The 27749-nt window shown below is 44.8% G+C and overlaps 1 protein-coding gene across 4 annotated transcripts in view; it reads left to right on the top strand.

Annotated features, from left to right (window-relative positions):
- LOC127584045 (membrane progestin receptor gamma-B-like) overlaps positions 1-27749 on the top strand; it is a 98445-nt gene that overhangs the window by 52341 nt on the left and 18355 nt on the right. For all 4 annotated transcript variants that reach the window (XM_052040579.1, XM_052040578.1, XM_052040581.1 and 1 more), the window contains exons 3-5: positions 3124-3251; positions 18830-19035; positions 20862-20988. In XM_052040579.1, the coding sequence (XP_051896539.1) occupies positions 3124-3251; positions 18830-19035; positions 20862-20988 (461 nt within the window). The remainder of the gene's footprint in view (positions 1-3123; positions 3252-18829; positions 19036-20861; positions 20989-27749) is intronic.

Here is a 27749-nt window from a genome sequence, read left to right on the forward strand (position 1 = left end):
TGGTGGGTGCTGCAGGAATCAGTGTGGGGACCCCAGCTGCTCACAATCTATATCAATGATTTTGATGATCAATCACAATGAGGCAAAGAAGTCGTATGGCATGCCTGCCTTTATTAGCCGAGATATTGAGTTCAAAAGTCAGGATGTTATGTTGCAGCTTTTAAAATTCTGGTTAGGCTGCATCTGGAGTATTGTATTCAATTCTAGTTGCTCCATTACAGGAAGGATGTGGAGGCCTTGCAGAGGGTGCAGAAGAGGTTCATCAGGATGCTGCCTGGATTAGAGGGCAGGTGCCATAAGGAGGGGTTGGACAAACTTGGGTTGTTTTCTCTGGAGCAGCAGAGGAAACCTGATAGAAGTTCATAAAATTATGACGGGCATAGATAGTCGCGACAGCTGGTATCTTTTTCCCAGTGATTTTTGGCAGTGTGTCAAGTCATTTATAAAGTGATAAATGTCTAATCCTTGAGGGCATGCATTTACAGAGCGAGGGGGAAAGTTCAAAGGAGATGTACGGGGCAAGTTTTTTACACAGAGAGTGGCGGGTGCCTGGAATGTGCTGCTGGGGGTGGTGGTGGAGGCAGATATGATAGTGGTGTTCAAGAGGCTCCTAGATAGGCACATGAATATGCAGAGTGGAGGGATATGGACCATGTGGGATTGGTTTAATTGGACATCATTAACTTAATTAGTTCGACGCCACATCATGGGCCAAAAGACCTGATCCTGTGCTATACTGTTCTATGTTTTATGTTCTATTCCTGAATTTGCTGAAGATACAAAGTAAAGTGAGAGAGGGTGAGGGGCACGTAAAGGGGCTTCATGGAAGCTGGGGCATAATGAGGGAAAACGTGAGGTGATCCCCTCTGGTAGGAAAAATTAGAAGAGTGGAGCAGTGTGTAAATGCGAGAGACTGACAGGTGATGGTGAGCAGAGGGATCTGGGTCCTTGAACGTGAAGCACTGAAAAGTAATATGCAGGTTCAGTAAGACATGAGGGAGACAAATGTTATGTTCACCTTCATTGTATGAGGATTTGAGTACAAGAGTGGAGACATCTTGTTCCCATTACATCGGGACCAGCAGATGTACATCTGGAATGCGATGCCCAGGTTCTAGGTTCCCAGCTCGCAAGGATGTAGTGCAACTGAAGTCGTTCATGAGATGGATTCTTGGGTTATCGTGTGAGCTGAGGTTAAGCAGGCTAGACCTATACCCCCTTGAGTTTAGAAGGATGTATACAGAATTCTTAAGAAGCTTGACAGGGTAGATGTGGAATTGATGCTTCCCCTGGTTGGGATACCTAGAACATGGAGATTTCAACACCAAGGGCTCAGCCATTCAGGACAGAGTTGAGGAGAAAAGTCTTCACCCAGTGAAGCTTTGGAACTTTAGACACCTACTGCAGCTTCGGTGGCTTTTTTTCTTCTGTCCCTGTGTGTTTTCACCATCCAGCAGAGCCCCATGTGATGCTGCTCTTGGCTCAACCTTATCACTTCAATATCACTTCAGCTTCAATTGGTAATTGGTTTATTATTGTCACATGTACCAAGATATAGTGAAAAACTTTGTTCTGTATGTCATCCATACAGATCATTTCAAGATATAAGTACATTGAGGTAGTAAATGAGAAAAGCGATAACAGAAAGCAGAATAAAGTGTTAAAGTTATATAGAAAGTGCAGTGCAGGTAGACAATAAGGTGCAAGGCCCACAACAAGGTAGATTGTGAGATCAAGAGTTCACCTTAATCATACAAGAGGACTGTTCAAGAGTCTTATAACAGTGAGATAGAAGCTTTCAATTGCCTAGAAATTGGAGTCCACCCTTATTTGGTGCACGAAATGAACAGGGCATTTAGCATTATCACCTGATCAGGAAGGTCCCCTCATAAAGAAATCGTGAAATTGGGAAAATTTACCGTTTCTGAGAAAACGATTACCCTGACTGCTGTGTCAAGACATACCTTCACAGTTCCTGGGCTTTTTCACCGGGAAATATGGGAAGAAAGTCACAACATTAGAGAGCCACAGTACACAGCATTAAACGATTAGTGTAGTGGTTAGCGTAACGCTATTACAGCACGAGCGACCCGGGTTCAATTCCAGCCGCTGTCTGTAAGGATTTTGTACGTTCTCCCCGTGTCTGCGTGGGTTTCCTCCGGGTGCTCCCGTTTCCTCCCACATTCCAAAGACGTAAGGGTTAGGAAGTTGTGGGCACGCTATGTTGGCGCCGGAAACGTGACGACACTTGCGGGCTGCCCCACAGAACACTCTACACAAAAGATGCATCTCACTGTGTGTTTCCATGTACAAGTGACTAATAAAAATGTCTTATACTGTGAAGGTGAAGGAGAACACAGAGGAAAGTGGAGACATGTCTTCAGCATATCTAAGCATCCCCCTGCACCCCCCCCCCGCCCCCACTCAGATCTCCTCACCAGTGCAGATCGAATCCTGTGCTGTGTGTGACCTTGAGCCACTGTAAGGTACAAGCTTATCGCTGTGGAGAGAGGGTAACACTTATCGCTGCTGTACTTGGCTGCAAGAAGCACTGCGAGACCCAGTGATAATGTGTGAACTATGCAGAGTGTTGAAGTCTCAGGCAGTAGAGATGGCAGCCGGTGGGGGTCTCAGCCATCGATCGATATCCTTTAACTTACACCTTCTTGCTGGCATCCGGTGGGGTTTGCCCCTCTTTTACTGTGAGCCACAAACGAAGGTCATAGGTTGCACATCATTGCTTCATTTTCTATCGGCAAGCAGAGATGATGTTGCACACATTGATGACGATCACGTGTGTTAATGCTGACAGCAATGCATCAGCCACGCAAAGGTGACCCAGAATGTCTTACCTAATTTCCCGATGGGTGGGACTTCCTCCCCAAATGGTTGCTATCGTGTTATAAGAAGGTTGCACTATAAAATGGCATAAAAGTCCAACTTCTAGATTAATTATTTTCGAAGGTTCCACCAGGTAATAAAATTCCCTGTCCTGGTATGCCTGGGTGGTACTGAACCTAAATGTTATCTCCATTCTCTCCACATTCCGTCCAAATTGAGCCACAACATTCTGCCACTGCATCTTATGGGAGTTTAATTCTGTGCTGTGATTGCCCACAACAGGTATTCCATGAACACAGCATTATCTTCGGCTACCGCCAACCAAGATGTACGGCCACGGATTGCTTATTCAGCCTCTTCCAGCTGACGAATGAGACTGTGAACATTTGGACCCACTTCCTGCCAACCTGGTAAGAGCCAGAGGACAAACTGGAAGCTTTCACGGGTTTGGTTTGGTCACTATAGGTATCCAGTTTGTACAGAGCAGACACCATAGAATGCAGGTGCTGGAATCTGGAGCAACACACAATCAGCGGGTCGAGCAACATCTGTGAGAGTAAAGAAACTGTTGATGTTTCGGGTTGAAATCCCTGCATCGGGACATCAGTTTGACCGGAAACTGATACAGTCCCTTTCTTCCCACAGATGCTGCTCGACCCACTGAGTTTCCCCAGCAGATTGTTTGTCGCTCCAGTTTGTACCAAGCATGATCTCACCAACAGCAATGAGTTGAGTGATGAGTCAATCTGCTTTATTGGTGTTAAGGGATACTCATCTTTAATAGAAAAAATCTTGATTTTATCTAGTCGATGTTAGTACTGTTTTGAGCTCAGGCTACAGACCTGAGACTGTAATCGTAGCTTTATAAATCACACACGGTATTTCTACCAGTGCACCAGATTGATGCAGTAAGATTGATCTGATAGTAATCAAGCAAAAAGGTTGGAACCTCTTAGAGTCATAGCGTTACACAACATGGAAACAGGCCCTTCAGCCCAACTCGTCCATGCTGACCAAGGTGCCTTCCTGAACGAGTCCCATTTGTCTTCATTTGGCCATCATCCCTCTGAACCTTACCTCTCCATGTACCTGCCCAAATGTCTTTTAAGCCTGGTAATTGTACCTGCCTCCACCACTTCCTCTGGCAGCTCGTTTCACATACCCGCTACCCTGTGTGTGAAAAACTTGCCCCTCAGGTCCCCTTTCCCCTCTCACCTTAAACCTACGCCCTCTAGTTTTAGACTCCCCTACCCTGGGGAAAAGAAAGTGACCCTCCACCTTATCTGTGCCCCTCATGATTTTATAAACCTCTGCAAGGTCACCCCTCAGCCTCCTTCGCTCCAGGGGAAAATTGTCCCAGCCTGTCCAGTCTCTTCTTATAAATCAAGCTCTCCGGTCCCAGCAACATGTTTGTGACCCTTTCCTGCACCCTCTTTTAAAGTCAACTGTAGGTTTCTTCACCCAACGTTCTCAGAGTGTTGCTGAATGGCAAGACTCTCCACCTGACAGGCCCAAATTCTGAGAGGTAGAGTTTACCAAAGGCCCTATTAAGACTATTGATCAGTGTCTTGGGCATAGCCCACTGCACCAAACTTCCAGCTAAAGAACAAGGTTATCCACCTGCAGTAACCACAGAGAAAGTCATGTTTTGCAAATATTGCTTCCTGACCTCCACCACAAGGTATGTCCCACAGGCAATGACATTTTCCTTTGTAGACTTTGGCTCAGGGCAGAGTGTGCTGTGAGTCAAACAGTCATAGAGCCGTAGAGTCATCTAGCATGGAAACAGGCCCTTCGGCCTGACTGGTCCATGCCGACCAAGATTCCCATCTAAGCTAGACCCATTTGCCCACATTTGGCCCATATCCCTCTAAACCCTTCCTATCCATGTACCTGTCCAAGTACATTTTAAATGTTGTTAATAAATAAAGTAGAATGCAGGGAGGAAAATAGATCAAGTGAGTGGGCAAGATCATGGTAGGTGGAATAAAATGTGGAAAAATATAAGATCACCAACTTTGGTAGAAAAAAACAGGAAGGTGATTGGAACAGAGCTGAGTCTAATCCCAAGGCTTTACCTTGTTAGGGTGGTGTGTGGGTGGGGTGGTGTGTGTTGGGGGGTTGGCAGACATTGTTTACTTTGAGAGTAAAATACCCTCAAGGGGTGGGGATTTTATCCAATCAAATTGTAATATTTCAGAAATTGGCTGGGAATAAATTATTCAATTTGAGATGCAGCTGAAATGTTTGCTCCTATTACCTCTTTTGTCAAGTTTTAAGGGTGTGGGAGTGTAAGGTGGGGACTGGATGGAGCATTGGAACAACTATCAATAGTACAAGCTGTAACATTCTATTTGGCAGTGTGTCAGGTTATATATAACGTGACAAAGTTTTGTTCCATTGTTGCAATGGTGTGAAGAATGTTACAGTGACAGTAGCAGTGTAATTTTTGTCTTTGTTGAAGAAAGAACCTCGTTTACAAGGGCAATTTCACATCCTCAAGAACATCCCAAACTATTTTACAACCAATGAAGTGCTTTTGAATGATAAAATAAGAACAGAAAATACTGGAAATATTCAGCAGGTCAGGCTGCATCTGTGGGAAGAGGAACAGAATTAACATTTCAGATCGAAGACCCTTCTGAAGGGAAGGAGACATATTAACTCCGTTCCTCTTCCCACAGTTGCCGCCTGACCTGCTGAGTGTTTCCGGCATTTTCTGCTTTAATCTTAGTTTTCCAACATCTGCAGTTTTTTTTTGGATTTTCACTTAATTTTGATTTCTATTCACTGTGGTAATGTGCAATCAGAAGAGCCAATATGTGCACAGCAAGCTCTTGGAATCAGCATGTGATAATCACCACGTAATCTGGTGAGCCATGTAGGTTGAGGGGTGGATATTGGTGAAGACACTGGGATAGCTCCCCTACTCCGCCAAGAAATGGTGCAAAGGGACCTTTTACTTTAACCCAGGAGATCAGAGGGAGCTTTGATTTAAAACAGCTTCATCCAAAGGCGCAGATGTTCCTGAATACTGTCCCTCAAATCGTCAAGGTCAAAGTCAAATTTATTGTCATCTGCACAAGTACATCTATGCATGAAAAAGGCTCAGCACTCCCTCACTACTGCCCGTGACAGTGCAGCACTCCCTCAGTACTGCCCCTCCCGCAGTGCAGCACTCCCTTAGTACTGCCCCTGTGACAGTGCAGCACTTCCTCATTACTGCCCCCCTGACAGTGCAGCACTCCCTCAGTATTGCCCCTGTGACAGTGCAGCACTCACTCAGTACTTCTCCTCCCACAGTGCAGTGCTCCTTCAGTACTGCCCCTCCCACAGTGCAGCACTCCCTCAGTACTGACCCTCTGACAGCGCAGGACTCCCTCAGCATTGTACTGTCAGCCAAAATTTTTGTGTTTGAATCTCTTGAATAAAACTTGAACCCCAGAACCTGACAAGTGAGCCACAGCTGATGCCATGTTAACCCTGAACCACTTTTCTATTTCTATGTAAATGCTTCTTTATTTCCCAAACCAGCCACTGCCTTGGCTTTCAGAGGGACATTTCCCACCTTAACTTGGCTCAGTATGAATACTATAAAAATCTGGGGTAGCTGCAAATGCCTCTGTGTATTTGTTTAAAACCGTTGAAAACTGCCTAACACTAACGGGTTTTCCCTTGTACTACCTCAATGCACTGTTGTAATGGCCTGATCTGTATGAATGGTATGCAAGACAAATTTTTCACTGTACCTCAGTACCTGTGTCAATAATTTACCAATTTACAGTACTGATTGGTGTGGCCATCTCATGCCAGCTCTACTGGAAGTGCCAGGTGATTTCTCTCTCTGGAATTGCTTGTGATTGTGGCTGATTTCCAACCCATTTCAATTAGATTCACTTCAACCATGGGTACAAAGCCTTGTTTTCATTGTCAAAGCGGAGGGGTTTTTGATTATGTTGGCTGCTTTACCGAGGCAGTGAGAAGTGTTGACTTCATGTCATCAATAGAGCGTGTGTTCTGGTTATATTCCATTGCTGCCTGTGGGATCTTACTGTGCAGCACTTGGCGGTCATGTTTCCTACATGCCTGTGCCTCCATAGAGAGAGATCTGTCAACTCCAATCAGAAAGATTTGGTTCAGAACCCACTCCATCCCCCTCAGTATAGAAATCACGGGTGTCTCTCCAGGGCAGCTCTGTGAGTGCAGAAAAGACAAACTCCTGGCGGTAAAAGGATGGTCAACGTTCGGTTCGAGACCCTGCATCAGGACTTGGAGTCTCATCCCAAATGGTCGACCACCCCTTTGTCTCCACAGACGCTGCTCAACCTTCCAGCAGGTTGTTTTATGCTCCAGATTCCTGCAGTCTCTTGTGTCTCCATCTGTGACTGCACTGCTTTGACAGAGGTGTTGTCTTTTAGTGACCCTGTCCACTCTCTCTGGTAATGTAAAAGATCTTATCGCACGATACTGAAGTGCTATTCCTAATGTCCAGACCAATAGTTATCCTCTCAATCAACATCATTAAAAATTGATGACCTGATCAGAACACACTTTGAGGAAGCTTGCTGTGTGCAAATTGTCCTCTACATTTCATAACTGTACTTCAAGTCCAACTTAATGAGCTGTCAAGTGCTAAATGAGGTCTGAGTCTCTGAAAGGTGTTATCCAAGTAACTCCAATAGTGTGTCACCCTTGGGACCTTGGCGATAGTGGATATTATTCCTATTAAATATCCCAACACATTTTAATTTTGCTTTTTTAGAAGTTACACAGTGGCATAATAAATTTAAATAATGAAGCAGGTGAGTGCAGGGAATGGGGTCCCAGTGAGTTTTAAATAAGTGCAGGAAATGTGCCAAGAGAATGTTTAAATGGAGTGCGGGAAATGGGGTCCTGCTGTGTTAAAAGGGAACATGGGAAACGGGGCCCTAGTGGGTTAAAACGGAGCACAGAAAACAAAGTCAAAGTCGAGTTTACGCACAAGTAGATGTATGCAGAGGCATTGGTATTGGTCTATTACTTGCTGCAGCATCACAGGCACAACTGTTGTGATCTGCTGCTCCACAAATTGCTGTGTGCAAATTGTCCTCTACATTTCATAACTGCACTTCAAGTAAGGTGCTAAATGAAGGTCTGGGTCTCTGAAACGTGTTATCCAAGTAAATCCAACAGTCTGGCACCCTCGGGACTTTGGTGCTGTAAGCATCATATAACCAGCATCCACAAGAAAAACATAAATTGAACATAAATTATACACAATTTTTAACACGAAAGAACTCAGTGTGTTTAAAAGATGCGTGGGAAAGGGGGCCCTGATTGGTTTAAAGGGAGTGCAGTAAACATCAGTGGTGGGCCAAAGGCTGAGCACTCAGGATCTCTGAACAACAGGTAGCAATGACTGCGGTACAGGTATTTCTGGTGCAACACGTGATTCTGTAACACAAGTTGGTTGTAACGCGGTGGATGGATTAGGGGACACGATTTGCATTACATGAGTCGCATTGGTTAGAGCGCAATCTGTGCTTTGAAGGCAACTACAGCCTGTTCTGATGTAGTTCTCCCCCTTCTGCCTCCCCCTCAACTCTGTTTATTCTGGCTTCTGCCCTCTTCCTTTCCTGATGAAGGGTCTCAGCCTGAAACGTCGACGGTTTATTTCCCTCCATAGATGCTGCCTGACCTGCTGAGTTCCTCCAGCACTTTTTGTGTATTGCTCCAGATTCCAGCATCTCTTTTCTGCTGTAATGTACCTTTCTATTACCTGAGGTTCCTTACGACTGTAACTATCACGTTATAGCAGAACTACCTGTATATAAATGCAGGTTCTTAACAGTGAGGTCAGGGTCAGTTTGGGTGTGATGCCTCACGTGCAGAATGGCCCACTTGTGAAGCAGCAGAAGACAATGGTTGTGCATTCGCTCCTTCTCTGTTTTATTATTGAAGCAGCCAATGTACAAGAATAAATCAGACCTGTCATCTTGCAGCAAGTAGCACGATTGACCCTGGAGGATCACTTTGCAGCACTTCCCCTGGCAGCAATTTACTTTGAATCATTTTCATGATATAGTCAAGAAAACTCCTTGGTGCAATATGAAAGGGAGCCTGAGAGTTTCCTGCTGGCTTGCTGGCTGCTGCAATACAGGCAAATGGAAGTGATAAATGCCCTCCTAATTATCCCCATGGCAATCACAAGCACTATTGCTAAGTTTTATGGTCACTCAGAGTCAATTAGCAAATGTCCTACACCAGCATGTTTACATCAAGTGCAAGGCATCTCAGTCTGTGCTCTGACCACAGCTGAGCTCTGGTAAGAAGATGCAAAAGGTGTCCACTGTGTTTCATCTTTGTAAGTAAAATAAAAGCATAAAAAGATTCTAAACTGGTCAAGGTGGCATTAAACTATTTAATTAAAATTAAACCCTTTAATTAATTGTAACCTAGCAGAAAACTCCCCGTGTCTGCGTGGGTTTCCTCCGGGTGCTTCGGTTTCCTCCCACATTCCAAAGACGCCCGGGTTAGGAAGTTGTGGGCATGCTATGTTGGCGCTGGAAGCGTGGTGACACTTGCGGGCTGCCCCCAGAACACTCTAACACAAAAGACATATTCACTGTGTGTTTTGATGTGTATTTGACTAATAAAGATATGTTATCTTATCTTAGAAGCAACACTTACGTAATGTAGAGCTATACAGCATGGAAACAGGCCCTTCGGCCCAACTTGTCCATGCCAACCAGGTTGCCTGCTTTTGGCCCATCTCCCTCTAAACCTTTCCTGTCCATGAACCTGTCCAAATGGCTTTTAAATGTTGTAATTGTACCTGCCGCCACCACTTCCTTTGGCTGCTTGTTCCATATACCCTCTGTGTGAAAAACTTGCCCCTCAGGTGCCATTTGAATCTTTCCCCTCTCACCTTAAACCTATGGTATTGGTATTGGTTTATTATTGTCACGTACTGAGGTACAGTGAAAGACTTGTCTTGCATTCCGATGGTACAGGTCTATTCATTACACAGTGCAGTTACATTGAGTTAGTACAGAGTGCGTTGATGTAGTACAGGTAAAAACAATAACAGTACAGAGTAAAGTGTCACAGCTACAGAGAAAGTGCAGTGCAATAAGGTGCAAGGTCACAACAAGGTAGAATATGAGGTCAGAGTCCATCAGAGTCCTATGCCCTACTCTGGGAAAAAGACGGTGACCATCCACCTTATCTATGGCCTTCATGATTTTATAAACCTCTATAAGGTCAGCCCTCAGCCTCCTTCACTCCAGGGAGAAAAGTCCCAGCCTGTCCAGTCTCTCCTTATAGCTCAGACCTTCCAGTCCTGGTAACATATTCACGACAGAAAAGCATCTCAAGGCAGTTCATGGGCATGTCATCAAACAACATTTGAAACCAAGCATCAGGTTGTGCTGTCATGGCAGACAACCAGAAAGTTGGTCAGAGAAGCAGATTTTAAGGAACGTTAAAGAAGGGGCATAGGATGGAGAGGTTTGGGGAGAAGCAATGGCAGGTTAGGATATTGGCAGCCAATATATAATATAGGTAGTAAAATAATTGAAATTGGGGAGTTGCAGGAGCCTGGAGGGACATAGATATTGGAATTGTTGAGAAGTTACAGGGATGTGGGTGATGGGCATGGTGGGGCGGGGGCGCGGTTGGAGGGGGTTGAGGGAAGGAGGGGGTAACGAGGCTGTACAGAGGTTTGAAAACAAAAACGAGCTTTATGAAAGTAAGCATTGCTTGACTTGGGTGCAAGTACAGGCCAGCAGGGACAACAGTGGTGGGTCAAGGTGACTCGGTGTGAGTGAGAACTTGAGCAGCAGAGCGGTGGATGGCTTCAAGTCTGGGGTGAGTGGGAGAGATCAGAGGGTTTCCTGGAGAGTACTGGAACGATGATCGGAAGGAAAGGAGTGCACGGGTAAAAGATTGCGTGGGTTTCCAACGGGCGCTCCCACAGGCCAAAGACGTGTGGGTTGGTAGATTTATGTGAGTGGAAGAATGTGGGGGAGTACGTAAGGTTGTGGGGAGAATCAAAAATGGGATTAATGTAGGATTAGTGTGAATGGGTGGTTGTTGGTCGGTGTGGGCGGAAGGGCCCGTATCTGTGCTGTGTGATCCCACGACTGAGTGTTTTAGCAACGAAACGAAGGTGGAGATTGATGGCCACGGTGATGGAATAGATCACAGTAACATTGAGACCTCACTTCCATGAAAAATGCAAGAATCTGGTTCAACTTCAGATTGTCGCCAGGAACAGGGATGGAGATGGGGCAACTACCAAAACCACTTCTTCCCAACATTTAGTTGGAACGTGGGAACAATGCGTCCGGGGATTTATAGGAATTACATTCTATTATATTCTGTCTAATGCCTTTATACTTAAATCCCCTTCTCCAGAGCAGTTACCACTTTCACAACACAACATCCCTCTTACGAAGTAAAGAATGTTGGATCCACAAGGTTTACCCAATAAATCGCTCCCACTCTGCTGAAGGGTGCAGCTGACGTGTGGGCCAGCGTGCCAATGAAGCCAGTTCTAATCAAAGCTCATTAGAAAGCACTCAGGCATCAGGCTGCCTGCAATGTCATTGCCCGTAAATAATTCAGGAAAAATCTACACGTGATATGGGAAACAAGTAGTGACTACATTTATAAGATGCTTCATTCTTTGTGTAACTTTGCCAAGCAAGTTTTCCTGAGGGGTAGGACCCAGAGTGGATCATTCAGCTCATCAAGTGAGCTCACCAGTCAATAAGGTGATAACTGAGTGTCTACATTCCTTACATGTTCCTGCCAGAGCCCATTAGTCATAGAGTTATACGGCACGGAAACAGGCCCTTCTGCCCATCTCATCCATGCTGACCACGTCATCTACCTGACCTAGTCCCATTTGCCTATGTTTGGCCCATATCCCTCTAAACCTTTCCTATCCATGTACCTGTCTAAATATATTTCAAACATTGTAATTGTACCTGCTTCCACATTATCCCTTGATTCCTTTGTTGCCTGTGATTCTCCATCTGGATTGAATAAATAGGAAGGAGATATTTAGCCCCGCTGGTAACAATGACCTTCACATAACCGTCATCCCCCACCCACTACTTAATCAAACTCCATCAGCAGATCCTACTCCTTCCAGCCTCCCCTTAAATGCATCCATACCATTTACCTCAAATATTCCGCTCTCTAACCACTCTCTGACATTCACCAGGATGTTACCTGGAATGGAGCACTTCAGTTATGAAGAGAAAATGGATAGAATGGGTTTGTCTTTCTTGGAATGGAGGAGGGAACCCGATTGAGGTATACAAAATTCTGAGGAGCATAGATAGAGTAGCCAGCAGGAAAATAGTCAGAGCAGAGGTCATAGAGTCAAATTTCTACAACGCACGGTGGAGAGAATCCTGACTGGTTGCATCACAGCCTGGTATTGAGGTACCAATGAACAGGATCACAAGAGGCTGCAGAGGGTTGTAGACTCAGCCAGCTCCATCATGGGCACAACCCTCCCCACCATCGAGGACATCTTCAAGAGGCGGTGCCTCAAGAAGGCGGCATCCATCACTAAGGACTCTCACTTTTCAGGAGACGCCCTCTTCTCATTACTACCATCAGGGAGGAGGTAGTACCATAAGGCAGGAGCCTGAAGACCCACACTCAATGATTCAGGAACAGCTTCTTCCCCTCTGCCATCAGATTTCTGAACGGTCCATGAACCCATGAACACTACCTTATTATTCCCTTCTTCTGCACTACTTATTTATTTTTGTAATTTATAGATTTTTATGTCTTTGCACTGTACTGCTGCTACAAAACAACAAATTTCACATCATATGTCTGGGACGATAAATCTGATTCTGATTCTGATTCATAGAGTCATAAAGAGATACAGCACAGAAACAGGACCTCTGAGCCCACTGAGTCCCTGCCAACCATCAAGCACCCATTTACCCTACTACTATATAAAAGAAAAGATGTAATCCTGAGGCTTTATAAGGTATTGGTCAGACCACATTTGGAGTATTGTGAACAGTTTTGGGCCCCATATCTAAGGAAGGATGTGCTGGCATTGGAGAGGGTCCAGAGGAGATTTACAAGAATGATCTTGGGAATGAAAGGGTTAATGTATGAGGAGCGTTTGATGGCTCTGGGCCTGTACCTGCTGGAGTTTAGATGGATGAGGGGGATTTCATTGAAACCCACCGAATATTGAAAGGTCTGGATAGAGTGGACATGGAGGGGATGTTTCCAGTAGTGGGAGAGTCTAGGACCAGAGGGCACAGCCTCAGAATAGAAGGACGTCCCTTTAGAACAGAGATAAGGAGGAATTTTTTTAGCCAGAGGGTGGTGAATCTGTGGAATTTATTGCTACATATGGCTGTGGAGGCCAAGTCATTGGGTATATTTAAAGCAGAGGTTGATAGGTTCTTGATTGGTAAGGGCATCAAAGGTTACAAGGAGAAGGCAGGAGAATGGAGTTGAGAGGGAAAAATAAATCAGCCGTGATTGAATGGCGGAGCAGACTCGATGGGCCGAATGGCCTAATTCCGCTCCTATGTCTTATGGCCTTATTTTCTTCTCTCCACATTCCCAGCACCTCCCGCACCCTCCCCCCCAGATGGCCAATTATCCAATTAACTAGCACATCTTTGGGACGTGGGAGGAAACTGGAGCACCTGTGGGAAACCCACATAGTCACAGGAGAGAACGTGCAAGCTCCACATAGACAGCACCAGGGGTCAGGATCGAACCTGGGTCTCTGGAGCCGTGAGGCGGTGGCTCTACCAGCAGCGCCACTGTGCTGTTGGTGTCTAAAACTAGAGGGCATAGGGTTTAGCGTAAGGGCTAACATGCTTAAGGGGATCTAAGGAAGAAATTGTTCACTCCACGGATGGTTGGAATCTGGAGCGCACTGCCTGATGGAGTGTTAGAGGCAGAGACTCTCACAACTGAGATGAGCACTTGAATCACCAACACGTAGAAAGGTGCAGACCAGCCAGTGGTGAATGGGATTAATACGTCATGGCTGGCCCAGACACAGTGGGCGAGAGGGCTTGTCTCTGTGCTGTGTGACTCTATGGCTCTGGTTAAAGTACCTTCTCCTACATTCCTTATTAGGTCTATAATATTTATTGCTCAAAAGTATGGATTCTCCCAAAAGCAGGAACATTTTCTCTATGTCTACCCTGCCAAATCTTTCCATCTGGTCTTTTCTGAAGAAGAGAGCCCCAACCTATTACACAGAAGAGTACAGCACATAAACAGGCCCCATGGGCAATGATGTCTGTTCCTAACTTTATACCAATTTAAGCTGCATATCTGCCTGCACACGGTCTGTATCCCTCCATTCCCTGCCGGTTCATGAGCCTGTCTGAATGCCTCTTAAGTGTTGTTATCCTATCTGCTTCCACCATCTCCCCTGACAGCCCGTTCCAGGCCCCTGACACTCTCTGTGTAAAGTAAAACTTGCCTCGCAAATCTCTTTGACCTTAAGAGGGGCCGAGTAGCCTACTCCTGCTCCCAAGTTCTTCTGTTCTTATGGGAAGTTAAACAATATTTAATCCTTAAAGGAGCTGCAAGAGAGACTGCGGACGCTGGAAATCTGGACCTCTCACCTTAAATCTATGCCCCTCAGTTATTGACATTGCCACGCTGGGTAAAAGACTCTGTGTACCTTATTTATGCCTCTCACAAGTTTATATACATCTATCAGGATTATTCTTTCCTGATAATTAGAATCTTTCCTTTCTGGTACCATTTGTGCAAATCTTTTATTTTGCACCTCTTCTGGCACCTATTCATATGGTGATATTTTTGCCTCCAACAATCTGTTGTATTAAAACACATAATTACAGAGAAAAGCTAGTCTCAGCAACCGTAACCATGAAAGCACTCAAATTGTTGTACAACCCCATCTGATTCACTAATATTCTTGCCCAGTCTGACCTGTATATGTGACTCTAGACTCACCAGTGGTTGACTTTTAACTGCCTCTTCAGTCCAGGGCAATTCAGGACAGCCCATAAATGGCAACATCACCAGCAACGTCCACATCCCCTGTACAAATTTTTAAAAAGAAACTTCAAGTGAATTATAACTGAGTCAAACTGTGAATTAGAATCATAGAGTAATACAGCACGGAAATAGGCCCTTCGGCCCAACTCATCCATGCCGACCAAGGTGGCCATCTAAACTAGTCCCATTTGCCTGCATTTGGCCTGAATCCCTCTAAACCTTTACTTTCCTGTCCAAATGTCTTTTAAATGTTGTGATTGTACCTGCCTCAACCACTTCCTCTGGCAGCTCGTTCCATATACCCACTACCATCTGCCCCTCAGGTCCCTTTTAAGTCTTTCCCCTCTCACCTTAAACCTTTGCCCTCTAGTTTTTCATTCCCTTTCTCTGGGAAAAAGACTGTGTGCTTTAACCCCATCTACACCCCTCATGATTTTATACACTTCTGTAAGGTCATCCTTCAGTTTCCTACACTCCAAGGACTAAAGCCCCAGCCTGCCCAACCTCTCCCTATAACTTCTTTGTTGAACAGAGAGCCATCCCGGTTCCCAGTCTCTCCATGTAACTGGTACCATCCAGTAACTCTCTAAGACCTTGGCATTCTTGCTAAGGAGAGGTGCCCAGAATTAGACACATGGGTGATCTTTCCCCTCGCACCTTAAACTGATGCGCTCTAGTTTTTGGTTCCCTTTCCCTAGGGAAAAACAGTGTGCATTCATCCAATCTATGCCCCTCATGATTTTATACACCTCTATAAGGTCAATCCACTCTATACCATCAATACACCTCTTTAATTGTCCAGATGTCAACTGTGATTCTTCGGTTCCAATCCTGCTTCTAAAATCAGAAGGTTATAGGTTTACAGCAACCGCCAGGGACTTGTTCATGAAACCTAGACTGATATTCCAGCGAAGTACTGAAGGATTGTGCAATATTCAGGGTGCTGCACTGTGACAGGTATTGTTCATCACATGACATATCCAAAGGGAAGTTCTTTAGATCTCTATTCTTTGGAATTCAGAAGATCAAGAGGTGATCGTATTGAAATGTATAAGACCCTTTGTGGGCATGACAGGGGAGATAAGTGATGTGAGTTATAAGATTAAATGCTAATGGTTACAAGATTAGATAAGATTTCTTTATTAGTCACATGTACATCGAAACACACAGTGAAATGCATCTTTTTGCATAGAGTGTTCTGGGGGCAGCCCACAAGTGTCGCCACACTTCCGGCACCAATGTAGCATGCCCACAACTTCCTAACCCGTGCGTCTTTGGAATGTGGGAGGAAAATGGAGCACCCAGAGGAAACCCACGCAGACACGGGGAGAACGTACAAACTCCTCACAGACAGTGGCTGGAATTGAACCTGGGTCGCTGGTGCTGTAATAGCGTTACGCTAACCGCTACACTACCGTGCCCATTTAAATCTAAGGCGCATAGGAACAGAGGGTGTTGAATCTCAGTAATTCTCTGCCCTGGTGGATTGTGGAGGCTGGATCATTGGGGATATTTAAAAGAGAAGTAGGTAAATGTTTAAAGGATCAGGGAATTGAGGGTACTGGGGAACTGGTACAGAAGAGGAGATGATGCCGGGGCAGATCAGTCATGATCATATTGAATGGTGGGGCAGGCTAGAGGGGCCGAGTAGCCTACTCCTGCTCCTAAGTTCTTCTGTTCTTATGGGAAGTTAAACAATATTTAATCCTTAAACGAGATGCAAGAGAGACTGCAGATGCGGGAAATCTGGAGCAACACACACAAAATGCTGGAGGAACTCAGCAGGTCAGGCAGCATCCGTGGAGGGAAATGAACAGTCGACGTTTCGGGCCAAGACCCTTCATCAGGACTCATCAGGATTCATCCTGATGTCTCAGCTGAAACGTCCACTGTTCATTTCCCTCCGTAGATGCTGCCTGACCTGCTGAGCTCTTCCAACATTTTGTGTGCATTGCATTTCATCCTCAAACATTGGCTGAATGCTATTTTGATTTTTTTGAACATCTGTGCTAAAAATTGGACTTTGCAACTCATTTGATAGAATTTCCATTTAGGAAGAATTAGAATATAAAGCATAGAAACTGGCCATTTGGATCAACCAGTATATGTTAGTGCTGAGACTTTACTGTGAGTGAAACCACCAAATCCATTGGAGGTTGCAGAATATCCACAGATCCCAATCTCCGTCTCTCTGCCTATTTCTTGCCCCATTAATCTCCTTAACATTTATGGAGGGAAGAGGTGGAGAGAGAGGTAACAAGGAAGATCCTTTGAATCTGAAGAGACTGTGGGAGTGGTGATTCTGAGCTGTTTACAGTGGTTTCCACGACCCCACCAGAGAACTTCCGAGACCGTGGTGATGTTTATGTGGCATATCAATAATAGACTGGCAGAATGTGCCTTCTGTAATGAGCGGGCTTGTAACTGGCATTTGGTGCCAATAACAGAGGCAAAGAGAAGAAACCTGTTTAGTTAATTTTGCCTTTATAACATGATGCTTTTCTTTAATGGCTCAATGAGTTGATGGAAAATTTGCTTTCCCACAGCAAAATGATTTCTCGGTATAATAATTCACAACACTTTTGTTCAGTTTCATGTTGTGGGATAATTGCTTAGAGGAAGTCCCCTTTGAAGTCATTACACTTTCCAGAATGCAATTGGAACTTTCCTTTTGGGGACCCAACTTGGCTTGGTTAAGGATTGAAGCTGGATGGCTCAAGTGATCTGTCAGCTGTGGCTCAGTTGGTTAAATGCTTTCTGAAGGTTCTCGGTTCAAGTTCCACTCTATAGTCTGAAGTACAAAAGTCTGGGCTAACATCCTCGGTCAATGCTGAGCAAGTGCTATATATTGGAGATGCTGTGTGATGTTCTCAGTCTGTCCTCACAGTTGTTTAAAACATAGAACATAGAACAGTACAGCACAGAACAGGCCCTTTGGCCCGCAATGTTGTGCCGACATAACTAATCCTTCCTGCCTACAGAATGCCCATGTCCCTCCACCTTCCTCTCATTCATGTGCCATCCAAGCCCCCCTTAAAAGCCCCCAATGAATTTGCCTCCATCACCCTATCAGGCAACGCATTCCAGGCATCCACCACTCTCTAACTAAAAAAACCCTCACATCTGTTCTGAACTTAACCCCTCTCACCTTAAATGCATGCCCTCTGGTATTGGATTACTCAATAATGGGAAAAAGATATTGCTTGTCCACCCTATCTATGCCCACCATAATTTTATACACTTCCAACAGATCACCCCTCAGCCTCCGTCGCTCCAGAGAAAAGAGCCCAAATTTGTCCATCCTCTCCTGATGGCACATTTGTAAAAGATCCCATGCCAGTCTGCTGAACAGGAGCAGCAGCTTTCATCAGTGACCTGGCCAACACTCATTCCTCAATCACAAAACAGGATATCAGATTAATAACACATAGCTGTTTATGGGAGCTTGCTGTGCAAATACTACCTCACAGAAGTAGTATTTTAGGAATTCTGACTTCTCATGCTGTGTGAGAGGTTCAAGTGCCAGTGTAGCATCAACAAATACACAGGACATGAAAGTGAACAACGGTGCTTATAATTACTATACTAAGAAGGCATTTTAGAATTCGATGGTTTCAGTGTGTAGCCCCGCACCCTTGGAACAACTAACAGAAATTCCATTGTGCCCATTCCAGCTACAACTATTGATGAAGTCTTCCTCACATAACCTTCATAACCTCACACCTTCCACCAATCTTGTTCCATGTGAGTCAAACCCAAACACAACCTGTAAGTCACGAGTAAATGAGAAGGGAAATGAGACACAACCCCTAAGTCGACATTCACCCTAATTATACTCTGTCCTTACAAGACCTCCCAAAGCACTTAGCAGCCAGTGAAGTAGTTTGAAATGTAGTCACCCTTGTAATGTGGAAGATGGACTTCCCTCCACGCTTTCCTCTGTATTAAAATGTTGTCTTACTTTGCACTGCAGGTACTTTGTCTGGAACTTGCTGGCCCTATCCTACACGCTGGACTTTTGGAATGAAACTTATACATGGCCTCTCCTCGTCTACATGGTGTCAGCTTGTATCTATCCTTTTACCTCGAGCTGTGCCCACACATTTAGCTCAATGTCCACTCGAGCGAGGCATATCTGCTTCTTTTTCGACTACGGAGCTCTTAGCCTCTACAGTCTAGGTACAAGTTATTACATTGACTACTGTTGAATGAACAACTGACATGTCAGCACTTGGCATTGGATGTCCTCTCAGCGTCTCTTGGTGCCCCACCATAAGTTTGGCAGCAGGTTTCCCCATCACTGGCACACTGAGGCTTCAATGTGTGGTAACTCCACTGAAGCAGCTTGCCAAGGTTACTCTGACAACACCTTCTCGAGTCCACATTGTCTATTACCTCAAAGGACAAGGGCAGCAGGTGTGTGGAAACCCACCACCAGCAGGCTCCCCTCCAAATCACGCTCATAAATTGCCCTCCCTCCATCATCACTGGTCAACCTCTAGACCTCCTTACTTAACATAGGACGTAGAACCGTACGGCACAAGAACAGACCCTTCGGCCCACAATGTCTGCGCTGAACACAATGCCAAATTAAACTAAATCTCTTCAGCCTGTACATGATCCATGTCCTTCATTCCTGCATGTTCATGTGTCGGTGTAAAAGCCTCTTAAAGGCCTCCATCGTATCGTATGGGGTGCACATGCTCCTGTTTACATCAACGGTGTTGAAGTCAAGAGGGTTGAGAGCTTCAAGTTCCCAGGAGTGAACATCACCAATAGCCTGTCCTGGTCCAACCATGTTGATGCCACAGCTAAGAAAGTGCACCAGTGCTACCTCCTCAGGAGGCTAAAGAAATTCGGCATGTCCCCTTTAACCCTCACTAACTTTTATCAATATACCATAGAAAGCATCCTCTCCAGATGCATCACGGCTTGGTATGGCAACTGCTCTGCCCAAGACCGCAAGAAACTGCAGAGAGTTGTGGACACAGCTCAGCACATTACGGAAACCAGCCTCCCCTCCATGGACTCTGTCTATACTTCTGGCTGCGTTGTAAAGCAGCCAGCATAATGAATGACCCCACCCACCCCGGGTATTTTCTCTTCTCCCCCCTCTCATCGGGCAGAAGATACAAAAGCCTGAAAGTACGTACCACCAGGCTCAAGGACAGCTTCTATCCCGCTGCTATAAGACTATTGAACGGTACCCTAGTACGATAAGATGGACTCTTGATCTCACAATCTACCTCATTATGGCCTTGCACCTTACTGTCCACCTGCACCGCACTTTCTCTGTAACTGTAACACTATATTCTGCATTCTGTTATTGTTTTCCCTTGTACTACGTCAATGCACTGCTGTAATGAAATGATCTGTATGGATGGCATGCAAACCAAAGTTTTTCACCGTACCTCGGTACGTGTGACAATAATAAACCAATTTACCAATATATCTGCCTCCACTACCACCCCTGGCAGCCCATTCCAGACACCCACCTCCCTCTGTGTAAAGACCTGGCCCACATATCTCCTTTGAACTTTCCCCCTTCCACTTTAAATACTCATCCTCTAGGATTTGAATTTCTAGCCTGAGAAAAAGATTCTGACTGTCTCCCCTTGCCATGTCTCTCATAATTTTATAAACTTCTATCAGGTCTCCCCTCAGCCTCCTGCGCTCTAGTGAAAACAATCCAAGTTTGTCCAACCTCTCCTGATAGCTCATACCCTCTAATCCAGGCAGCATCCTGGTTGACATCTGGGACTTTTGTCCCACAGACAGCAGTGATTCAAGAAGGTAGCTCACCTCACTGCTGAGGACAGGTAGCAGCAGGCAGCGACGTTCCTATCTCATCAACAAGAGGCAGAGGCACCTCCTCCTTCACACAAACCACTACGTGTATTAGAGGCATGCGACAAGAGAAACTCTGAGGAGGTGCAGCCCAGATTACGTACCAATCAAATGCATGTGACCACTTTGCGTTTTGCATTGTTTTCTCACCCCCTCAGGCTCTGCCACTGTCTATGGAGCCTACATCATGCCGGACAAGTGGATCAACAGCACCTTCCACAAGTGGTTTGTGCCTGTTTCTGTCTTCAACACCGTTGTTTGCACTGCTCTATCGTGTTACTCCCGGTAAGCCAGGTGACCACAGCGTCGCACTATGTTTCTTCTTGTTACATTGCCACAGTAAGGAATCACAATCGCCACTCCATTGGGTGAGATTTCCGTTGCCCACTGATATGTTGGTAACAGAGTACAGAACATTATATGGAATGACTGAATCCAAATTGTCAAAAAACATTAGAATTCTAAGATAAAAGGCCTCAACTCGGACCTGACCCTATTTATAATGACTCAGACTTCTAATTACACTTTGACCCTAATTATATTCTGAACCTGTTTATACAGTGATTCTATTCTGACCTCTAACTGCACTTGGACCCTAATTGTACTCTTAACCTATTTATACAGTGACCCTAAAACCTCTGACCTCAAATTGCATTTTGACCTAATTGTATTCTCAACCTATTTATACCGTGACCCTAATGACTTTAATCCCTGATTGTACCTTGACCCAAATGGATTCAGACCTAATTAAAGTGTTATCTTAATGACTCCGATTCCTAATTGTATTTTGACCACAAAAAGACTGTGGTCTTAATTATGTCATGTCCCTATAGTTACTCTTTGACCCTAGTTACACTTTGACCTAGGTTATACTGTGATACTGCACCATGACTATGCATTGATTGTGGCAATTATACTTTGACACTGTAACCCATGCTATACTTTGACCCTTATAACACTTTGACCTTTGTTGCCCAGTTGGTGTTCTCTCAATTTCCCATCATAATTCCTGGACTGATGATACCAACAGCAGGAGATTGAGAGTCACTGCTGAAATTTCAGACAACTGTGACCCTAGTAACCCTAAGGTCACAGGCCATCATAGATTCCTTTTTCTCATTTGATGTCTATCTATTCTAACTGTGTAGTGTACTAGCCCAGTCTTTGTGTGGTAGGATTTCCACCCAGGATTCTCCTGGGAAATGGGAAATTGCCCATTTATCTGAGATTTACACCAATCATCTACTTTAGGAAATCCTGTGAACCCTTGTGGAAATTCTACCTTCCTGTGTCCAGTGAACGAAAAGTCAGCCTCTTAATCCATTGAGTCCATGTCAATATTCTGCTTTTAACCAAGGCAGCACCTTTAACTTTAATCCCAATTTTCTATTGTTAATCTGAGCCCAGCACCCTTAATCCCTGTGTAAAATCAAGACTTGATTTTAAGATGGTCCCTGTTCTGAAGCCAGCATCTTCCACATTCTGACTCTTCTTTAGAATCATAAAGTCATAGAGCAATGCAGCACAGATACAGGCCCTTCGGCCCAACCAGTCCATGTGACCACAGTGCCCACCCAGCTAGTCCCAATTTCCTGTGTTCGGCCCATATCCCTCTACACCCCACCCCTCCACGTACCCATCCAAGTGCTTGTTAAATTATACTATTGTACCTGCCTCAACCACTTCCTCTGGCAGCTCGTTCCATATACTCACCACCCTCTGTGTGAAAAAGTTGCCCCCCCTTTTAAAACATTCCTCTCTCACCCTAAATCTATGCCCCCTAGTTTTGGACTCCCCTGGAGAAAAGACTGTTACCGTCCACCTTATCTACTCGGCACAGATTTGTGGGCTGAAGGGCCTGAATTGTGCTGTAGTCTTTCTACGTTCTATGTTCTATGCCCCTCGTAATTTTAAACACTTCGATAAGGTCGCCTCTCATTCTCCTATATTCCAAGGAATAAAGACCCAGCCTGGCCAACATCTCCCTATAACTCAGGCCCTCGACTCCTGGCAACATCCTCGTAAATCTTTTCTGCACTCTGTCCAGTTTAGTCATGTCTTTCCTTTAACAGGGTGACAAAAACTGTACACAGTACTTTCTGTGAAGACAGTTCTCAGTTTTCATTTAATTCATTTAAAATTGGCTTCAAACCACCTTATTTGTAATGTTGAGCCACTGGGTAAATTGCCACACATTGACATTGATGTTGTGTCTATTCCTCTGATTGGTCGTGAGAAAATAATAGCTAATACAATGTTCTTGGGCTGGTAACTTCCTCTGGAACGGCTGGTCACTCCTCTCCAAGTGTACAATTGACAGTAAATCAAGTAGTGGCACCGTGGGTACAACTTCTCCCTCACAGCTCCAGCTTCCCAGGTCCACTCCTGACCTCCAGTGCTGCCTGTGTGGAGTTTGCACACTCTCCGTGACCATATGGGTTTGTCCATGTGCTCCACTTTCTTCCTACGTTCCCAAGACATGTAAGTCGGTAGATTAATTGGCCACCATAAATTCCCCCCAGTGTATAGGTGAGAGGTAGAATCTAGGAAGAGTTGAGGGGAATGAGGGGAGAGTAAAATGGGGTGAGTGTCAGATTGGTGTAAGTGGGTGCTTGATGGTCAGTACGGACTTCGTGAGCAAAAGTGACTGTTTCTGTGAAGTATGGCTATGACTCTGTGACTATGATAAATGATCCAATGGAACTATTCCAAAGCAGAACTACAAGCTTCTTCCAAAGGTCCTGGCCAATATTTATCCCTCAGCCAACATCATTTGGAATACCTGCTTGATATCACATTGCTATTTCAGGGAGTGAGCTATGCACAAATTGGCTACAAGCTTCACAGCTCAGAAGGGCTTTAGGTACATTCTCAAAGAGATGTGAAAGGTGCAGTAGAAATTAAGTCTTCTTTTCCTCTTACTTTTTTTTGTTGATGGCACTGACTCTGGTTGGGGAGAGATCTCCAGGCCTCTAGATAGTTGCTTCTTGCTTAAGCTAAGGACATCAATGAGCTTCGAGACTTTTGCTGCCAATCCTGTGGACTGCACCAGGAGGTTCCAGGATTGAAAGTCTATTCTCTCGTGACATAACCAGGAAAAATATCACAGAGGCATTTAAGAAACTGAGTACCTTTTCTTTGGACACACTGAGTTATTATAAATAACAAAGACCAGGAGCAAAAGGCTGCTTGACTCACAGCCAAGACCCATCCAATTGTCTAACAAAGAATCCATTCACTTTTCCTATTGGACAGTATGTGTCACGAGCAAGTGGGCTGACCAATGACAATGGTGTGGAGGTGGGGCAGGGATCTCAGTTGGGAACATTGCAGTGGACCCCTTTGTATTGTTCAGTCTTCCCTTGCCCCTAGCAGACCCGATCATTATACCACCCGAATTTGGTATCATCTAAACAGAGCATCTCGATTTATCCCATCCTCTCCCATCCAAATGTGACGTGACCATCACTTTGAGACTTCCAAGAGGTATTAATAATGAGAGAAGACATGCTTGGGTAATGCTTGTGATCATATGCGATTAGTGCTTAGGTGCAGTTTACCCCTGCACCGTATCCACGTTAGTATGTGATTGGGTTGGGTTTAGTTTTGGCTTGAGTTCAAATTTGGGAAATTCCTCTTCTGGGCATAGTGCATGGTAAATTTCTTTGACTTTCACAGCTTCAGGGATGTCCCAGAGAAGCAGCTCAGGACAATAAACTTTGGACATTATTTACACTGCATTCTCCTCAAAGTGCTGGTCTTAGGTGAACTCATACTTCTACGCAGCCTTGTAAACAAGGCAACAGCAACAACAACATGTAGTTATATAGCACCTTTCACACAGTGAAACTTCCCCATGGTCATGTAAATGAAAACTAAAAGAAAACAGCAGATGCTGGAAATCTGAAGTAAAGTCAGAAAAACAAAATGGAAACACCCAGCAGGTCAGGCAACATCTGTGAAGAGAGGAAGAGTTAACAACCTGAAATGTTTTCTCTGTTTCTCTTCCCACAGATGATGCCTGATCTGATGAGTGATTCCAGCATTTTCTGTTTTTATTTCAGGGTCATGTAAAGTTTGCTTTAATGCTGAATCCAGGACTCCTGCAGCCACATTCTCCGGTTTTTGTTGATGATGTGTTGCCTGGAGTCATCACATTTTATCCCGTTGTGTTCCATTAAACCGACAACGTTAACAGAATTGTTGTCATTTCTTCTTGAGTTTGAATGAAAAGGGTTGTGTCAAGACTGATTTTCTTTCTATAGAGAAAGGAAAACTAACCAAGATTTGCACTCTGCTATGATTCCCTGATGTGAGCAACTGAATTGGTGTTAGATCAATATGAGCTGTGATTCCTCTCTGGCCGAATAGCTGGCACTGTATCAGCACGCAGCTGGTTGTCTGCCTGAGGCACCAACTACTGGTGCCTGGGGAACTGCAACATAGATTACTGTTAAAATTTATCGATGTTTTTAATGCCGCAATTGACTATCTCACAGACAACAATCAGAGCTTCAATCTCGAATGTTGTTGTCAAGGGAATGGTAATTGTTAGTTTACAGTGGCATATTTTTAAGACAATTTACATCCTGTATTCATTTAGTACTGAAGTATTTCACCTTAAACTAAATACCACAGAGTTACATTGGACTTGCAGCACAGATATAAGCATCACAGAAATGTTACAGCACGACAGGAGGTTACTCAGCTCGTTGAGACAGTACCAGCTCCTGGTAGACCAGCTGACTCAGCCCCATTACCCCTCTCTTCCTCCATACCCCAGCAAATCATTCTCAACCCCATGTGATCTCTCTCCCAACCTAATTTACCTGACCCCCATTCACGACAAGAATGTTGCCAGAACTCGGGGGCCTGAGTTATCAGGAGAGGTTGGGCGGGCTAGGACTTTATTCCATGGAGTGTAGGAGACTGAGAGGTAACATTACAGAGGTGTACAAAATCTTGAGGGGGATAGATGGGGTGAACGCACACAGTCTTTTCCCAGGGAAAGGGATCAAAAACTAGAGGGCATAGGTTTACGGTGAGAGGGGAAAGATTTTTTTTTATATAAGATATCTTTATTAGTCACATGTACATCGAAACACACAGTGAGATGCATCTTTGCGTACAGTGTTCTGGGAGCAGCCCGCAAGTGTCGCCACGCTTCTGGCACCAATATAGCAGCCCACAACCCTAACCTGTACGTCTTGGAATGTGGGAGGAAACCGGAGCACCCGGAGGAAACCCACACAGACACGGGGAGAACATAGAAACTCCTTACTGACAGTGGCCAGAATTGAACCCGGGTCACTGACGCTGTGAAGAGTTACACTAACCACTACACTACCGTGCCTGCCCAAAAAGGATTTAGAAAGGACCTGAGGTGCAACTTCTTCACACAGATGGTAGTGGGTATATGAAGCAAGGTGCCAGAGGAAGTGGTTGAGGCAGGTACATTAATACTTAAAAGACACATGGATCGAAAAGGTTCAAAGGGATATGGGCCAAACACAGGCAAATGGGACTAGCCTAGCTGGGCATCTTGGTCAGCATGGACAACTTGGACCAAAGGTCCTGTTTCCGTGGGCATTTTTCTGTGGCTCTATGACTAATTCCCTCTATCATTTATCCCCTTACATACCTATCCACTATTTGTCTCAACTTTGCCCTGCAATTGCAAGTTGCATATTCTCACACCCAATATTAAAGCAATTGCAGGAAATTGTGACATCTGCTGGCTGCATGTGGTACTGCTGATCTTTCAGAACATTGGATGCACCCAAAATGGTTCTGAACTATGCCTGAAGTTAACTTAAAAGCAGAAAGCACTAGAAGGGCACTATGGCTCCAGCAGAGAAATGATCAATTAACATTTCAGATGTACATTAATTGCTATTCATTACAGATGCATCGTCAGACAATCTTGCTGCATCTAGAGTCATAGAGTAATACAGCCCAGAAACAGACGCTTCGGCCCAACTCACCCATGCCGACCAAGGTGCCCAGCTAGGCAAGTCCCATTTGGCCTATACTCCTCCAAACCTTTCCTATCCATATAATTATCCAAAGTCTTTTAAATGTTGTTATTGTACCTGCCTCAGCTACTTGCTCTGGCAGCTCGTTCCATATATTTACCACCCTCTGCGTGAAGAAGTTGCCCCTCAGATCCCTTTTAAATCTTTCCCCTCTTACCTTAAACCTGTGCCCTCTAGTTTTTTTTCCTTTCCCTGGGAAGAAGACTGTGTGTGTTCACCTTATCTGTGCCCCTCATGATTTTGTACACCTCTATAAAGTCACCCCTCAGTCTCTGACATTCCAAGGAATAAAATCCTAGCTTGCCCACCCTCTCCCTATAACCCAGGCCCTCAAGTCCTGGAAATATCTACCATTCTATATTGTCTTTTCAGTCTTTGAATTTTTCTGAATTAATCCTTTAATTTTTTTTTAAAGTGCTTGACTGGTGCATTATGCAGGATTGTTTTAAGTAAAGTCCTTCAGCAAATTCAAAGCTGCCTCACATCAGAGCAAGGATTTTATTCCCATTGTAATATCACTGAGTTGCTTGCATGTGTTAGCCATGGAACTGTGGGATTATCACTCTCTGTCAGGATGGGATTTTCTCTGGAATCAATGTGCCATCAGTCGGTCCGATTTTTGATATTTTTTGTTGAAGATGAAAAGTACCTTTGATTTCACAAGCAGTGTTCTTGTTATCTCTGCACTGCATGGGGGTGATGGAGTCATGGTTTAAACATGACTTACATCACTAGATCGTAAGGAAGGTCTTTGAGATGTATATTGTACCATTCACAACATCAGAACATCCCAAGGCACTTCTGAGCCAGCTAAATATGTCTTGAAGTGTACTGCCTATCATAATATAGGAAAGACTGCAGCCAATTTCTGCACTGCAAGCTCCCACAGAGAACAGAGAGGTGATGACTAGGTAATCTGTGTGGCTGAGGGGTAGATGTTGCCCAGGGTACCATACAGAGCTCCTGTTTGAAATAATGGCCACGGGACAGATCTCAATTGTCAGTACGACC

Source organism: Pristis pectinata, chromosome 28 (genome assembly GCF_009764475.1).
Source record: "Pristis pectinata isolate sPriPec2 chromosome 28, sPriPec2.1.pri, whole genome shotgun sequence".
NCBI lineage: Eukaryota > Metazoa > Chordata > Chondrichthyes > Rhinopristiformes > Pristidae > Pristis > Pristis pectinata.